The sequence below is a fragment of the Pseudorca crassidens genome, chromosome 1 (genome assembly GCF_039906515.1).
Source record: "Pseudorca crassidens isolate mPseCra1 chromosome 1, mPseCra1.hap1, whole genome shotgun sequence".
Classification (NCBI taxonomy): domain Eukaryota; kingdom Metazoa; phylum Chordata; class Mammalia; order Artiodactyla; family Delphinidae; genus Pseudorca; species Pseudorca crassidens.
In genome coordinates this window covers 26,872,501-26,889,740 of record NC_090296.1, presented here as the reverse complement: position 1 = coordinate 26,889,740, position 17,240 = coordinate 26,872,501, and the positions used below count along the sequence as shown (strand labels likewise).

Below are 17,240 nucleotides of genomic sequence, written 5' to 3'. Positions count from 1 at the left end.
TGTTTAAGGTAAAATTAATTAATAGTGTCTCCTGCTACTGCATGTAAACCTCATATTAAGGGTGATGACATAATCCAGTGCCTGATATAGTTAAACTAATTGACTTAATCCTATCTCAGATTAGATGGAAAACTTATCTGAAGACCTGGTCAGAGAATGAGAAAGAGAATGAGAAACAGGGCAGGTTGAGTAGGAAGCCAGGGCCCCACCCTGGGACTTTTGTCAGCAACTGTCCATCTTGGTCCCTGGACAGACAGAAGGACTGGCTTGGCTTCTTTAGACGCTCAGGTTAGAGCTCTGGAGAGGAGCCCAAGCCGCTGCCCTGAATTAAGCACAGGATACCACATTTCATGCGTCAGTATTGTCTAATCCAGAGCCTGGCACACAGAGGGTGCTTCCTACTTGCTTTTGCATGCATTTATTGAGTACTAACTGTATGTAAACTCTCTTGCTAGGAGTTGTGGCCCATCTAAAGAATTAGATTAATTGCTGCCCTAAGGGTCTCATTTGGGAATAAGTTAGATAATTTAAAAAAACAAAACAAAAACCTTTTTTCATGGAAAATTTCAAACAAAGGTAGACCAAAGAGTATGATGAACCTCCCCATTACCCTGCTTCAACAGTTATCCCCTCAACGGCCAATCTTGTTTCCTCTCTACCCACCCATTTCCCACCTCCTGTATCTCAGACGTGAGAAGGCAGATGCTTAGTTAGAATGCAACAGGAAGAACCACAGGATGGAGTGCAGAGGCAGGAGGGATGCCGCGGGCTTGCGGGGAGAGAGTAGAACAAGAGTGAGGCCTTCAGGATTGATGGGCAAGTGGCCATGGAAGAAAAGTCCAGAGGGACATTAAGTGCTGTGCACAGAAGCGGACATATTCATGCGGGCACTGAGTGGCCAGCTTAGCCGGAAGGAAGGCTCATTTGAGCACGAACTCATTCCCAGCACTCCTCTCCCTTTTCCCCATATTACTGAACACACAGGATACTTCTGCAAGGGTGAGTTCCGTGGGAAAGCTGGGGCTGCTTGTGATTCCCCCAGAGCAGCAGCCACTCTTTCGTTTGAGTCAGTCTGAAGTTGCCCACCCCAGCACAGGCTTTTCCCTTGAGTTGAGTTTTCCAAGTATTGGGCTGCCCAGAGAACAAGCCCAAGTCTTTAGAGTGTCCGCCTCTTATTCCCCATGAGCGAGAGATTAGAACAAGAGGCAACAAATATTCACAGGCAGTGGGTATCACTTGATGAATTGCAGCCTGCAGATGTTATTAGGTGTTACCCTCCCAGCCCAGGCAGCCCCGAGGGTGCCCCAGCCAGGACAGCCTCAACCAGCTGGCCCTGCCCAGCCCAGGCTGACACGTGCACGGTTTCTGCAGGGGACACCCCCAAGGGGCCTCCTAGCGGAGGGTCCCTCAGAGACCCTGCTACCAGGAAGCCACTGTCTGGCTCACACTGGGGAGAGAAGAACACCAGCGGCCGATGAAATATGGGCTGACGAGTGACAGCAGCTGTGTCTGGAGTGGCCTCAGATCCTATAATTACATCTCCCTTTATTACCTCTGCTAATGGCCCTCCAGGTCGACAGAAACGATAATAAATTAACAGATTATGAACTCCACTTGCCACAAATTATGTGCTCTTTTTTTTTTTTTTTTTAAATTCTAGAAGCTCATGCTGTCAAATCACTGGGGGATGGGGGCTTGGGAAGAGCCCGAATGTTATTAGATCAGTTGGTGCAGATAAAGCAACTTTCCGGGGGCAGCAGAGCTCAAGGTGGGAGAGGTGGGAGTAGGCAGCCAGCTGGGAGAGCCCCAGGGGCACGGGCCACACGTAGCCTCTCCCAGCAGCCCCTCTGCCCCAGAATTGCTGATCAGTTGATGGAGGAGACTCAGCCCAGCACAGGAACGCAGAAGTGAAGGGTGCATTGCTGAAGGGCAGGGAGGAGTGCTTCAGCTCCTTTGTTTGGGTTTAATAAAAGAAAGAATATGTGCTTCCAGTAAAGATGTGGCAGAGGGGTGGAAGTGATGTGTTCCAAATACCCATCTTTCTTAAGCCTCATTCTGGGAATTTGTGTATGTGTATAGCCACTGTGTGTGTGTCCCCTCCCTGCCATCGTTCATACTATAACACTGCTTTACACTCTGCTTTTTTCATTTAGTTATATGAAATAGTAGCATTTACTATATGCTAAGCCGTGTTCTAAGCGGTCCACACGTTAGCTCATTTAATCCAAACAACCCAATGAGGTAAGTACTATTATTATTCCCATTTTACAGATGAGGAAACTGGGGCACAGAAAACGTGCCCAGGGTCACAGCCAGTGGTCAGCAGAGCTAGGATTCCAACAGACAGGCTGGCTCTGGCATCTGTGCCCTTCATAGTTAACATCTCTCTTGGGCAGTGAGTATCTTTCTACATCCACATTCATGGTTCTTCCTTATTCTCCCTAGTGGCTTCTACTGTTCCATTCACCCAGCTAATAATTACATTTTATTACATTTATATAATAAGTACATATAGTACATTGGTTACATTCACGTTGTCGCCTGCTTTGGGTCGTTACAAACAGATCTAACAAACAGCCTTTTCACATTTATCTTTTTATGTTTATGCATACTTTTCTTTCTAGGAGAAATTCCTAGCGGTGAGATTGCTAGGTTGAAGGGAGAATGCCTTTTGTGTCATGCTTGATTTAATGTCACTTCTTCAACACGGACAGGTTCAAAAGCCAAAACTAGACAAAAACGCGTAGGCAGAACTCTCACCTCCATCCCCATCCCCTCCCCCTCCTTTCTCCTAGAGATAATTTTTATTTCTCATTTTTCCTTCTTGTGTTTCTTTTGTCAAACATTAGAAAATATTGGAGCTATTTCAAACATTAGAAAATATCCAATATTTCCCCCCGACCTTGCACAAAACCAAGCAGCCTCTATCCGCTGTGCAGCACTTTGGGGTGTGCACCTGGATTTTCAAAGCTATTTCTAGATCCTCCTGAAGAAGCTCAAGGAAGAAGAGAAGAGTCAGGGGCTGAGTCACTCCTCAAACCAGCCTAGCAAGGGGTGTGCACACAGGCCTCAGGACACCCTCAGGTGGTGGTCCCACATCCCCAAGTTGCTCCATCCCCCCCTCCACCGCACCCTCTGCCACCGACCTGCCCTGTAGGCCTGCCTCTGACTCAGGCATGATAAGCAAAGGCAGCTAAATCTGGACTCATGTCTAGAGGACTAAGAGGGTCCATCTATGTTCTTCTGGCCCATCTTCTCGTCACCCAGGAGTCGAGGCCCGGTGGCATCTGTCCATTCTTGCCTCTGTGCCAGGAATGTTTGTGGGGCCCCTTTGCACCACGCTGGGCAGTTGGCAGTGGGGCTTGGAAGGTGAGCGGCTTGGTGCCCGTGCTCCCGGGAGTCTGGGGCACAGGAGTGACTGCGGTCCGTGCAGACACACCCCTTCAGGGCTCCACCTCGCCCCTCAGAGCTCAGCCCCAAAGTCTCCTCTTCTGCAGAGTCCCCAGGACTCTCTCATTTGGGCCACATTCCCCCGTTGCATGTTCTCAGCCCTTCATCTCACTGGAGCTCTTCTTACAGCTGTAACCTCATGGGGACACTCTGTAACTTGGGGTGTGGCTTTCCCTCTTGACTGAGCTCTTGAAGGCAGGGATCGGCTCTGGTTCCAGCTGGCCATTATGTCCCTGGTGCCTGGCACAGGGCCTGGCACTTAGTAGGTGCTCAGAAAATATGTGGGGCGTGAACGAGGGGGCAGAGCGTGTTGCCCATGTTCTCCTAGCCCTGAGCCTCTCGTGAATCTTTTGTCTTTCGTTTCCAGAAGCCTAGCTCCTACCTCACCCTCCCTCTCTGCCACCTTCCAGTTCAATTGTCTATTAATTTTGCCCCGTCCACCTCCTACATCTTCCCTCCCAGTCTGTCTGCCTTCAGACCCGCACCCCCAGTGCAGTCCCACACGTCCCTACGTACACACACCCCCCGTGCTAGCTGATTGCTATCTGTTAATTAATGTCGCCCCAGGCCTCTCCTGCTCAGAGGCCCGATAAGGGAAATTGGATGTCCATTTCTATCTATCTTTCATTACCACCCGGCTCTCCCCGCCACCACGGGCAGCCCACACCCGCTCCCACTCTGGGATCTGGACGACAACACACGAGCACCTGACCCCTCTGTGCCACAGCCTCTCCCCCGAGAAGACGCATCAATCCACGCTCACCCCGTGTCGGCAGTATAATCGCTCCAGCTCTGTGGGCGATCACCGGGGATGCCAGCAGCCGGGTGGTGATCCCAGGTCCGGGTTGTACAGATCGGCCTGCGAACTGTGATAGTCAGACTAAAAAGGGTGTTTACTGGGAAAGGGGTACCTGCTGAGCGAAGGGGGGCTTCCTTCCCTGGATGCCCCTTATAGTTGGACACTGGTTGTTGCGCTGGTTGGAAAACAGGGAGGGACAGTGGCTCTTAGAGACAGAGGACAGCAGATGAGGGTGAAATAGACTCCAAGAGAACCCAGAGGGATGGGCCAATCCAGAGGCTTGGGACCGCCCCGGGCCTCCAGTCTGGGGGTGGGGGAGAAGAATCACGTCAATAGCGTGCTAACAACAACAACAACAACAGTAATAGTACCTACCTTCCTCGTTCACGTGTACTGAGCACCAGTTGTGTGCAGGGGGAGGTGTTAGGTGCTTCCCGCGGCCATCTCTTTTCATCCCCACCGCACCCTGAGTCAGAACACTGCATCTAAGTGGGGTTAGGTTCTAGGTCAGCAAGTAAAGAGTCCTACATAAGCAAAATTACCCGTGGAGCTCCCTTCATTTCAGTTGTCCGTGACGGGTGCATAGTGCAATGGCTTTGTGGATACCTTTCCTTTTTGGTACATCGGATGTGGTCAGTCGTGGCACCCATCACTGAGTTTCTGGTTGAAGTTACTGCCTTGTGTTTAGTGACCAAGATATTTGAAAATCAACTCTCCTCCTCCCTCCCTGCTTCCCTCGCTCTCCCTTCCTTCCTTCCTTTTCTTTTTTCTTTCTCTTAAATCAAGATGTTCATTGACTTTACCTAAGTTAAGTGCATATATAATACAGTTCCAGTGCGTCATTCTCATTTTGCAGATGAAGACTTTCTTCTCATCGTTAATAATAATAGTAAGAGCTCAGTAAATGTACGTTTTGTAATCATGGTCTCATTTAGACCTCACAGTGACTCTCTGAAGCAGGCACTACTGTTATACCCATTTCATAGATGGGGAAGCTGAGGTTTGGGGAAGTAGCACAGCTCTTACAAGGTCAGCCTACAGGTAGTAAATGCAGAGTCGGGATTCAAGCCCAGGCAACCTTCAGAGCACACTGAACAAGACAGTGCCATAACTCTGGAGCCCCCCCTGCCCCCATCCTTCTTTCACTCTGAACTCAGCCTCCTTGCTAGTAGGGAGGGGGAAACACCCCTGATCCAAGCTCCCAGAATACAGGACTGCTTGGGTCATTGTTAGGTGGAGAGTGATGGCCAGGCCAGGGGGGGTCTGACCTCTGGGAGGACAGGCTGCCTGTGAGAAAGTGCCCCCTGACCCTGGGCACTCTTGAGCTCTTAGCAGCCCCAGGCTGTGGTCACTGGCCGGGAACAGCTGATTCCTCCTCCTTCCTGGTTGGGCCCCTGGGTCTCGGCACAGCTGAGACTGCATTGAGGTCAGGCGTCACTCGAAATCACTAAAGCGTCCCCTACACTGAGCAGAGAGGGGGATATGGAAACTCCTCTGAGTGGAAGGCACCCTATACTGCCACCTCCTGATTCTACTATGAATTCAATAACTCCTTAAATAACAAATGCATTTCATTCATCAAAAAGCCTCTCTGCACATTCGAAAAATGCCATAGAACTAACAATAATAATGATAATAACAACCGTCAACATTGACTGAGCTCTTGTTTTGTTAAGTCTTTTCCATGAATTCCATGTCTGACTCATTCACCAAGGGAAGGACAATGAGACCAGCAGGTAAAAGGGAGAGGCAGGGTCCAGAGGTTCCCCACCAGCGCCAGGGAGGCCCCCTGACCTCCGCTGCCCTGCTTGCGCCCTCTTCCTGCAGGCTTCTCCAGCCTCTCTCTGGGGGACCAGATGAGTCTGCTGCAGAGTGCCTGGATGGAGATCCTCATCCTGGGCATCGTGTACCGCTCGCTGCCCTACGACGACAAGCTGGTGTACGCTGAGGACTACATCATGGATGAGGAGCGCTCCCGCCTCGCGGGCCTGCTGGAGCTCTACCGGGCCATCCTACAGCTGGTGCGCAGGTACAAGAAGCTCAAGGTGGAGAAGGAGGAGTTTGTGACGCTCAAGGCCCTGGCCCTGGCCAACTCAGGTACGGGCGGGTGTGGGGCGTCCAGGGGGAGCTCCAGGAGGTCTTCTGGGCCTGGGGAGCACAGCTCTGGGGCCTGTGAGCAGGACCTCTGTAAGGGGCAGGAATGGTCTGAGGACGCCAGAGCTTCTTGTCACCAAAGATTGTGCAAGGGGTGGCCTGGAGTCGAAGAGATGGTGATGGAGGCTGGCATTGGCTGAGTATTTCCTAAGGCCTTGATTTGCAGGGCATCCTGCTGGGCCCTTGCCATGAAGATCAGCACAGGGTTAAGGGCACAGATTTCAGAGGCAGGTTGCTAAGAGTCAAGTCCTGCTCCTGCCACTTGGGCAAGTCTGTGCCGCACTTCACTCTGTGCCTCAGTTTCTTCATCAGTATAATGGGAACAACAAACAGTCCAGAAGACTATGGAAGGGATTTATTTATATATAGTTATGCTTACACTATGCTTGGCATATAATAAGTACTCAGTCTGTTAAATCAATTAGCCATGAACTGATTTCATCTTACAGTCAACCCTATGAGCAAAGTTATTATTTTAACCCCATTTTACAAATGGGGAAACTGGGGCTTGGAAAGGTGAAGCAAATTGCCCAGGGTCACACAGTTAAAGAGTGTCAGACAGAGCTAGGACCCAAACCAAGGTCCTCTGATTCCAAAGTCAACTCCAAGCTTATACCCACTCCTTGAATCTCCCACTCAAATTGCTCAGGCCCAAGAGAGAAAACTTTCCTGGCATTAAAAAGGAGGCTTCACTCCATTTCTTTTAGCGCCCACCAACTTCTAGCTAGACTATCTGGGGAGAGGGACCGGGCATTGGTAACTCAGGTGAGTGAGCTTCAATGTAACCTGTGTCCACACTCTGCAGGTACCAGGCCAGGTGCAGGGGTTGTGGTGGGGATTGCAGAAGAAGGAGAAAGGCAGGGTCCCTGTCCTAAAGAGAGAGTGTCAGGCACGCAGACACATAATTCTGCTGCTGGGCGCATGCAGTAGTCAATTGCTCAGATCTCAGTCAAGTTCAAAGTGGACCCAAGTTCAAATTCTAGCTCTGATACTTCGTAGCAGTGTGACCTTGGGCAAGTTGGCAACCTTCCGTAGCTCTGTCCTGTGTGTAAAGTTGGGATGTCCCCATCCCTCCTCCAAGCACTTTTTTAAATGATTGACTGAAGATAACACGCTTAGCCCAGTGCCTGGCCTAGAGGAAATGTTCAATAAATATTATTATCATTATTATTAATATTAGAGAAAACAAGTGTTATCAGTGTATGGAAGAGAGAGAGCTGGTTCCAGATGGAGACAGTACAAATAGGGGAACCAGCCAGTTTGCTTAATGCTGTCACACTTTCACTGGAAGTTCCATGTCCTGGGAAACCTCAATCCCTGTAAAACTGAGACAGTTGGTCCCCTAACAAATGGCTTCACAGAGAATACAGGGGATGCTGTCACTGCCCCACTCAGACCCCCTTTACTGGGTTAGTGCATCCGTGCCCCAGCTGCTGAATTTTGCTGCTGATAGCACACAACTGCCCCCTTCGCCAGAGACCTACCCTCACCTGCCTTGCTTGGAGGGTTACATATCCAACCCCCGACCCCCTTCTCACCTTCAGCCAAAAGCAGACCCACACAGGGGAACCAAAGGCTGGACTCCCGGAGTGGGATCAGGCACAAGCCAGGCTGTGTGCCTCCTTACCGTGCTTGCCCCGCCCTCGCCCTATCCCGCCTCCTCACCTTCCTTTCTCCTGAAAGCACACTCGCCACAAATCCCATGCACCCGAACCCCCATCTCAGGCTCTGCTTCCAGGGAATATGACCTAATAGTCAGAAGGAAGCTTTTTTTTTTAGTTCAAATCCCTTTTATTAAAAAACTAATGCAAAAAAAGAGTTAAACATTTTACATACTTCTGTAGAGACCATTTACACACACCTTGATTCCAAAATTGTAATGTAGTCTGTTAGAGAATGCTAATGCTGTTGGTTTCTTTCTGGTACAGTTTCAGATTGACAGAATAACTGAGCAGATAGTATATAGAGTTCCATACACCATCCCACCTTCATTCCCCAGCCCCTGTACACAATTCCCATTAACATCTTGTGTTAGTCTGGTAATTTGTTGCAATTAATGAGCCAATTTTTTTTTTTTAATCTGAAGGCTTTTTTTTTTTTTAGTTTCGTTTATTTATTTATTTTTGGCTGCGTTGGGTCTTCATTGCTGCGCGCAGGCTTTCTCTAGTTGCAGCGAGCGGAGGCTGCTCTTTGTTGTGGCGCGTGGGCTTCTCACTGCAGTGGCGTCTCTTGTTGCGGAGCACGGGCTCTAGGTGCGCGGGCTTCAGTAGTTGTGGCGCACGGGCTTAGTTGCTCCGCGGCATGTGCGATCTTCCCAGACCAAGGCTCGAACCCATGTCCCCTGCATTGGCAGGCAGATTCTTAACCACTGAGCCAGCATGGAAGCCCAATGAGCCAATACTGATACACTATTATTAACAAAAGTCCACAGTTGCCTTCAGAGCTTACTCTTTGTGTTGTCTGGTTCTATCAGTTTTGACAAATGCACAACGACAAATCTCCGTCATCACATATCATGCAGAAGAGTTTCACACCGTCACAGTTCCCTGCGCTCTCCTGTTCCAAGGGAAGCATTGTCATCAGCGGTTGTAGAGGGGCTGGGGGTTTGGGTGGGCCGAGGAGGAGAGGAAACCAGTGAAATCAGAGGACACAGGGCAAGCACAGCGAGATGCAGCAAGGCCGCCCAGACCCTGGAGGGCACCTCCTGGATGTTGGACTCTCCTGACCACTTCTCACAAGACCCGGAGCTCACGCTTGCCCAGGCCAGGAGAGGAACGTGAGGAGGTAGGAGGCCACTCAGCTGTCGCCTCCACCCACTCCTCAACGCCAAGCTTTCAGAGGACTCTTTAGCTCTGCCAGCTGCTCTGGCCTTAGATCTCAATACATACAGACATGCACGCATGCACATGCGCACACACAGACATACACACATACAAATATAAAACACCTGAGGACCGACGGAGCCCGGCAGGAGCTGCTGCTAGCATCAAGCTTTGCCGGAGTAGGTGCTTTGCCATGAGAGACAAAGTGCCGGGAATCTGGACTTCTTGCCCCAGTGGCATTTACCAGGCCATCCTGCAGCTCTGTGCAGGTTCAAGAGCTCCAAGTGGAAAAAGAGGAGTTTGTGATGCCTCAGGCCTTGGCTACGTCATGGAGCGATCAGATGCAGGCAGGAAACAGAGAAAGAACAGGCCTGTTTGGAGGTTAGGCTAGAAGAGCTGTTGGTGTCAGAGCAGAGGCTCCAGGACTCTGAAGGGAGTGGGGTGGAATAGGGTCAGTATAGGGAGCCGTGAAAGGTTGTGGAGGAGCGACCTGTCCCCAGCAGCGAGGTAGGACAGTCACCCAGGCAGACAGCGTGTTAGCTGGAGGAGAGACAGGGGCTAGGAGATCACTGGAGTGGTGCTGGTGGCAGCCCCGAGGGCCACCACGGGTGCCACTGCGGAGGCTGAGTGGGCGGTAGCAGGTCAGAGGCTTTGGCCCCAAACCACGCCCCCTCGGAGCCTGCTGGCTGTCTTTCACCCCACCTCCCGGCCTCTCCAAGGCTCCCTGACAGCAGAAAAAATTCATAGCCATTGATTTTGTAATTAACAGTTTATCAATGCCATCGATACAGACTCGCTGATGGATTGCAAAGGAATTAATCTTCCAATGTTATTTTATTTCAGTTTTGGTCGAAGGCAGCTGCCAATTTTGGCCTCCTTGGGGAGCGTGGGGTGGTGGGGAGAGGAAACCTGCAGGAAGGAGAGGAATCTGGACGGCCAGGTCCCAGCCTTACAGGGACTAGTGCATCTTGGCTGCAGGCTCTGGAATCAGCCAAGAGTGTAGGAATGGAGCCACGCTTCATCCCCAGCTGGCAAAGGAAGAGTCCTCACCGCCTTGGTAACAAGGAGCAGGAAAATGTGGAGGAGTCTTAGGTATGGGGCCGGCCCTGCGAGAGCACTCTCCTGCAGTCTGAGTTTTCACAGTAATGATAATAACAACATTTATTAGTGCCTGATGACGTGCTAGTTCATTTAACCCTCACCACTACCCTGTGAGGTAGGCACTCTCATTTGCTCCATTTCACAGACAGGAAACAATCTCAGAGAGCCTAAGTAACTTGGCCGAAGTCACACAGCATCTGAGACTCCAGAGTCTTACCCACCTCATTCTACTGCTATTCTCCTAAGAAAAAGAGACAGGACCCTTGGAGGCATGGGCTGAGTACGGATCCAAAATGTCAGAGGGAATTACTGGGCTTAGCCAGTTGGTACAACTGCCCTTGGCAGTCTGGTATCTAAACCAACCCAGCATGCAAAGGAATTGCCCTGCTTTTTTTTTTGAAGAATTCAGGAAACTTGCCCAGTCTTCCTTGACAACCCACCCAGAGCTTCAAGTTCCCTTGATTCACATGCACCCATCCTCTCCCACCTTTGGCAGGCCCTGGGGGCTGCAGTTCAGGCACATCAGCAGAGGGCTGGTTATTTTCCCCAAGGCCATGAAGTGGGTTCTACTTTGCTTCTGCTCAGACCCAGCCGTCAGCAGGCACCTCCCTGTCCCTTTGGGATTTAGGTAAATTTCATTTGAAGTTCATGGCCTGAGCCCGAAGCCTTCCGCAGGATTCTGTAGAACTCCCAAGAGCATCTTCCATCACTGTGCCCCATGTGTCCAGCCATGCTCTCTTAGCGCCCCCATATCCCCCACCGCATGGCACGCAGACACAGAGCTCAGCCCCTTTATCGGTGTATGTATACTGTAGCAGCTATTTTGTAAGGTTAGTGAATGCGCTGAAGACTTGAGCTGGTGCCTGGTGGCAGCAGCAACAATAATAATCATGATGAAGGTCGTCACGGTCATGACGGTTATGATGGTGGCGATGGCGATGATGATGAAGGTGATGGTGGTGGTGGTATTGATGATGATTGACGGTGACGATGGTGGTGAAAAGATGATGATGGTGATGGTGTTAATGATGATGCTGGTGGTGGTGGTGGTGGTGATGGTGATGATGATACCACTAGCTGGGCACTTATTTTGTGACAAGTACTGTTTTAAGCCCTTGATCTATATTAACTCACTTAACCTCTTGAGGTGTAGGTATGGCTATTATCTCTTCAAAAATTAGGACAATGAGGCACAGAGAAATTAAATAACTTGTCTAAAGTCACAGAGCTAGCAGGTGAGGGACGCAAGATTACAATTCCACCAGTTTGGGTTCAGAGTCCACCTGGCACCTGCAGGACAATGACAGGTCTGCTCGTGTTTAAGCCCTTCAGGGTCTCCACTGCCACCTCTTGGTGGGTTCTCAAGAAAAGTCCTCCATGGATACAGATCTCTTCTTGGGTGTGAACCACAGCTCCGTCATTGGCCTCTGTGACTTCAGACTGGCACCTTAACCTCTCTGAGCCTGGGTTTCTCTCTCTGGCTCCAAAGCAGAGATCAAGGACCCCGGGGTGGCCCCCACGCCCAGGGCAGTGCTCTCCGGCCACGCCCGCTGATGCTCTGCCTTGTGTCCACAGATTCCATGTACATCGAGGATCTGGAGGCGGTCCAGAAGCTGCAGGACCTGCTGCATGAGGCGCTGCAGGACTACGAGCTGAGCCAGCGCCACGAGGAGCCGCGGAGGACGGGCAAGTTGCTGCTGACGCTGCCCCTGCTTCGGCAGACGGCTGCCAAGGCCGTGCAGCACTTCCACAGCCTCAAACTGCAAGGCAAGGTGCCCATGCACAAACTCTTCCTGGAGATGCTGGAGGCCAAGGTCTGATGGCCTGGCCCAAGGACCGAGTCGCACCCAAGGACAGACAAACCGACGGGGAGACCTCCACAGCCACCAGCCTCAACATTCAAGTCCTGTATCATGGCCGCGAGCAGTCCCAGAGGAAGGGGCTCCTGGCCTCCTGGCTGTGTGCAGAGCCCTGGGTGCTGTGGGGTAGGGAACGGGGATGGGAGGGCAGGGCGCGGGGCTCATCTGTAACTGGCTTTTTCTTTGGTATGTTTTTCCTCCGCCACGGGCAACGCTGAGGCCTGGGCCAGAGCTGACTCCCCTGAGGCTGGAGACCACCGAGGAAGTGCCCCCTCTCCCTGCCAAATCACCAAGAGGCAGCACTAGCAGAACACACTTCCTAACCCCATGCCCGACCCCTGTCCTCTGTCCATGGCCTGCGTGGGCAGTGCTTAGCGCCCAGCATACTCAAGTGGGGTACCTTCTGGAGGTTTCCCTCTCCCAGAGTGCAGTTAACTTTCTTGCAGGGGTGCTGCCTACTCTGGGCTTCTGTGGGGCCCCTCAAGAGGCCCTACACCTTCCACAGTCCAGACGGCTCCCTCCCTCCATCCTTCCTCTGAGCTCCCAGGCCCGGCTTACCATCAGGAGAGTAGCGCCAGAACTCATGCGTTTCCCTGGTGACCCCACCCCTCGGTGCGCCCCCCGCCCGCCTGTCACCGCGGCCCCAGGGCCTGTCCTCCCCCTCTCTCCCCCAGGAGTCCTGCTGCTACTTCCTGCCCTACCTCAGAGCTCACTCCCACAGTGGGTTCAGCCAGCCAAGACCTCAGGGCCCGTGGGTAGGACTGGTGCTGGCTCGGAGAAGAGCAGGGGCCAGGCAAAACTCCCCAGCGCTCCCCCTTCTTCTGGCTTCTCCCACTCCCCGGGGGCAGGTCCAGAGCAGCTAGGCCTTGGGAAGCGAGGGAGATGCAGGGGCCTGACCCCGTCTGAGGGCACCCTGGGCACTTGGTTCTGGCAGCCCTGGGAGGACCGGGTCAGGATAGTAGGGAGAGCCCAAACCAATCTTTGCCGAGCACAGAAAGGCCCAGAAGCAGAGATGAGCAGGCGGGGGAACCCTGAAGACAGAGGCTCGGTGGAGGTCACCAGCCCACCTGATCTTTCCTGGTATCCAGGGGCAGTGGACACCGAGGCCCCCTCCCCTGCATCCCAAGGGCTGGGTGAATCAGCGCCACAGGAGGGGTTGCTCCTGCCATCCTTGGCCTAAGGAGGTGTAGCGTAGCTCCCTGGTGCACTTAGAAGACCAGCTTTCTGGCAGGACAACCACTCCGGACCCCCATCAGTCCTCCAGGCTGCTGTGTAAGGTGACAACCACCCCAGTTCGCCCAGGACCGGTTCTGGCACTGAAAGTCCATTTCCCAGGAAACCCCTCAGTCCTGCCCAAATGGGGACAGTTGGTCACCCATTTCTGCGAGTGGCTCTGAAAGTTTGTTCTCACCCACTTGTGGTAGGTCGGGGGCAGCCTTGAACATGCCATCCGGTGGTCACGGGGTTGGCTGAGGGCCGCTCAGGGGATCGCCCGAGGATGAATGGTTTTGAGCGTTATGGAGAAGCTGCTTCCTATCGGCTGCCTTCTAAAGCAGGGATAAGAGCATCCCCCCTGGGGCACATCCCTGGGGAATCCACACACACATTCTAACCCGACCTCTAGTCACTTGGAGAGGCAGGCAGATCCCACCCACCCGTCGCTAGGACCAGGAGGCCAGGCGCCCTCCGCCACAGCCTCGCAGCTTTCCAAGGGAAGCAGCCACCGCTGGCTCCAGCTCTCCACCCCCAGACTCTGCTCCTTCTGAACTTTTGCTGGGACGTGCCGAGGTCACCCCAGGCAGGAGGGTTGGCTAAATCCTAGCAGCTGCTCTCAGATACCTTCACATAGAAAATGTCAGGGGTTCCAAGAGACTTCACAGACCAGCAAAGTGTGCCCCCCCTCCCTTTTGCCACAGTCACTTGTCAGTCAGCATTGGGATGATCCGGGATGCTTCAGCCCTATCTCTCTCTGCAGTCTCCAATCTGGGCGGACAGATACACAGGTGCCTCTAAGGGACCAGGGGTAAAACCCAGGCCTAACCTAGCCACTGGGGACCATGCCATGAAGTCTGGACTAGGGAGATGGCACGGTGCGAGAACTTGGGGTCTGCTGTGCGGGAGCCTCCCCTAGCCCCTCACTGCTGTGTGCTCGAGGAGGTGGGGCAGAGAGTCGCACCTCATCACCCTCGCTGTCTGTAGCGTCCCTGCTCAAGCATGAGGACCCAAGCTGTGAGCTGCGGCAGGGGCTTGTGCACAGCTGGCCTTTGCAGTCCATCTTTTCTAGAAAAAGCATCTCTGGCTCACAGTGCAACAACTGGTTTGCGGTGGGTGGGTGTTCTGTACGCAGGGCAGCTTCGCCTCGCCAGATCACACGCATCTGCAAGTGTCCCGGCATCAGAGCCCCTTTAAAGCAAAGAGGGGGCAGTGGTCCTGATGGCCTGGTGCTAACGAGGTGGACCCTCCTGCTGCTGCTGCTTTTACACTTAAAAAACGCCAACGGCGACAGGAAATGTATCGGTAATGATGAGAATTCTGTCCAGTGGGAAAGGCCCTGGTGTGTACTTGAAGGATCCACTGGCTTTCAGAGAAAAAGTTCAGGAGCCAGCTTCTTAGTTGGAAGTCTAGCCAGCTTCTTAGTTGGAAGTCTAGCCAGCTTTGGGACCTCCCTGGGAAGGGGTGGGGGGCTGACTTAGTGGAAGACAGTGGAGCAAGGAGAGTTTAGGACACCCCATCCCCCCAAACAGAGCAAAACTGAAGTTTACCCACAAATCCGCTCTTCCTGGAAAATCTGTAAAGAGGAAATAGCCCTTCTCTGTTGTACTCTCATGATACAGGTCATTGAAATGAACCAAGAAATAAAATGAAGAAAATCCAACCATGGAGAAGGTGGTATTGGCTGGGCTTTGTTTGGTCCCCATGTCCCCACCCTTTCTAAAGATTCTAGACTGGTTTCGTCTCATGTGAACCTTGATGGCGGCTCCCAGTTTGGGCATAGGGGAAACCTCGGTGATTTCCCAGGGCACAATTTAAGAACCGAGTAGGAAGACCAGAGTAGGATGTTGGGTGGGAGGCCATGGCAGGGCCTTAGAGGAGCCGGAATCTGCACCCACCTCTGTGTCAGGGTCTCCCTTCCCTCCAGACTCTCCCCTCCCCCTGCGCAGTTGGCGAAGGTGGAGGGGGGTTGTGGCGAGGGGAGGTAGTGACAAACTCGTGACCAGAAGACAGAGGGGCCCATGCCCACGGAAGAGCACCAAAGAAAAGCACTATGTGGAGATTGTTTTATTTTCTAATAATGATAATATGGCTGGAATGGCTTCTTAAGATGTATATATTTTTTAAAATGGCGGTCCCTCATTGCATCACCCACCTGTACGTACTTCCACCTCTGTATATGTTCTCCCAAACACCCTAGGATGCTTCCATCCGGGTCCCATGTATCTGGAATCTAATAAATAAGGAACGGCCTATCGGAGAGTTTCTTCACACATTATCGTTGCTGGCTGGCTGTCCCCTGGACAGCACTGCCCTCAGGTCTCAGGTTGATGCTAGAAGAGACCGTCAGGAGAACCACCTCAGCCTCAGAGTCCTCTGGGGATTCAAGTGAGCATTAAAATGTGTATTCAGCAGCAAAACTCAGGAACGTAACTTGAGCTGATACAGGTCTGAGAACCACTTCTGCTGCTTTTCAGACTTTTAGTATTAATGGTGAGGCCCTTTATTATTTTCATTAATGTCAGAGAAATGGAGCATCAAGTATATGTGAACCAAAAACATTTCATGGCCTTAGGATTTTGAAATGCATCTGTGTATGCATGCACATGACGCAGACAGTGCAGAAAGCCCACGTGTTGTACCAGGACACACTAAGGACCTGTGAGAGGCAGAAGGGAGGACCTGAAAGAAATCGAGAGGACTGTATCAGGATTTTTTTTGTTGCAAGTTAAAGACACCAGAGCTTATAAGGCTTACTGGGCTTATTGCCTTGGATATATGTGAAGTCTAAAAGTGGATCAGGCTTCAGGCAGGGTTTGATCCAGAGGTTCACAAAATCAGTAGGGCTCTGGCTCTACATTTGTGATTCTCTCAGTTCTGCCCTCTTCTGTCTGTCCTCAAACTAGCCTCTTTCATAGTAGCAAGAAGGCTGCCAGATTTTTATTTAGCATCATGGGGAGAGAGAAAAAATCTTCCTACAACCATGGAAAATATCTGAGAGCTTCACTCCAAATCCTAGCGGCTTTTGTGCCTATCCATTAATGGACCACTGTGACCACCTGGGGGTGGGGCCAGTCTCACATCAGTCTAGCTGCTACACAAAAAGGGTTAGGTTGAAAGTCTAGGAGGTGACCAACCAATCATGATGCCCACAGAACCCACACACCTAGACAACTCAAGGTCTGGTCAACTTTCAGTGGGCTCTTTGTAGGTTTCCTGAAGCTCTTGGAAGAGAAGATTCACATGGCAGTCTTTGAACTCAATACCTAGCAAGTCTTGTGCACTTGATACATAAACTGTTTGTGGGAATGAAAGTACCTGGTCTGTGGATTATTTTAGGTAAATTCCCAATTCACCTACATCTGGTGCATGTGTACATGTGTGTACACAAACACACAGCTGGTATTCATGCTACTACCTTAAGAAAAAATAATTAGGAAAGAGTCAACCAGAGCATCATATAATGCAATCAAAATAGAAATTTTTATTGGACTCTCTATTTTAGGATTTTCTGTACTACGTCTTCAATTTGTCTAGATAATTGTGATCAGACTAGCTAATAGCTCATTTTTTCAAAGACTTAACCCTTATCCATTTCTTTATCTCTCTTTGTTCGTTCTCCAAATATTCCCCCCTTCATGTTAGCAAAAGAATTGAAGCTTCAAAGAAAGGGGAAAAAACACAACTGAGGGTCATTCATTCATTCAACAAATATTTACTGAGGGTCTGCCCTGTGCCAGGGCAGAGAGACTAGACTATATCAGTAAAGAGAACAAGCACAGTCTCTGTCTTCATGGACACACAGTCTAGTGGGAGAAAGAGAGAGACAATGAGCACAATAAA

General features: G+C 51.4%; 1 protein-coding gene across 1 annotated transcript in view; it reads left to right on the top strand.

Annotated features, from left to right (window-relative positions):
- Positions 1-15,650, top strand: part of ESRRB (estrogen related receptor beta) — a 174,586-nt gene extending 158,936 nt beyond the window's left edge. The window contains exons 7-8 of the mRNA XM_067729811.1: positions 6,077-6,346; positions 11,902-15,650. Of these exons, the coding sequence (XP_067585912.1) occupies positions 6,077-6,346; positions 11,902-12,146 (515 nt within the window). The 3' untranslated portion in view covers positions 12,147-15,650. The remainder of the gene's footprint in view (positions 1-6,076; positions 6,347-11,901) is intronic.
- Positions 15,651-17,240: the final 1,590 nt, after the last annotated feature.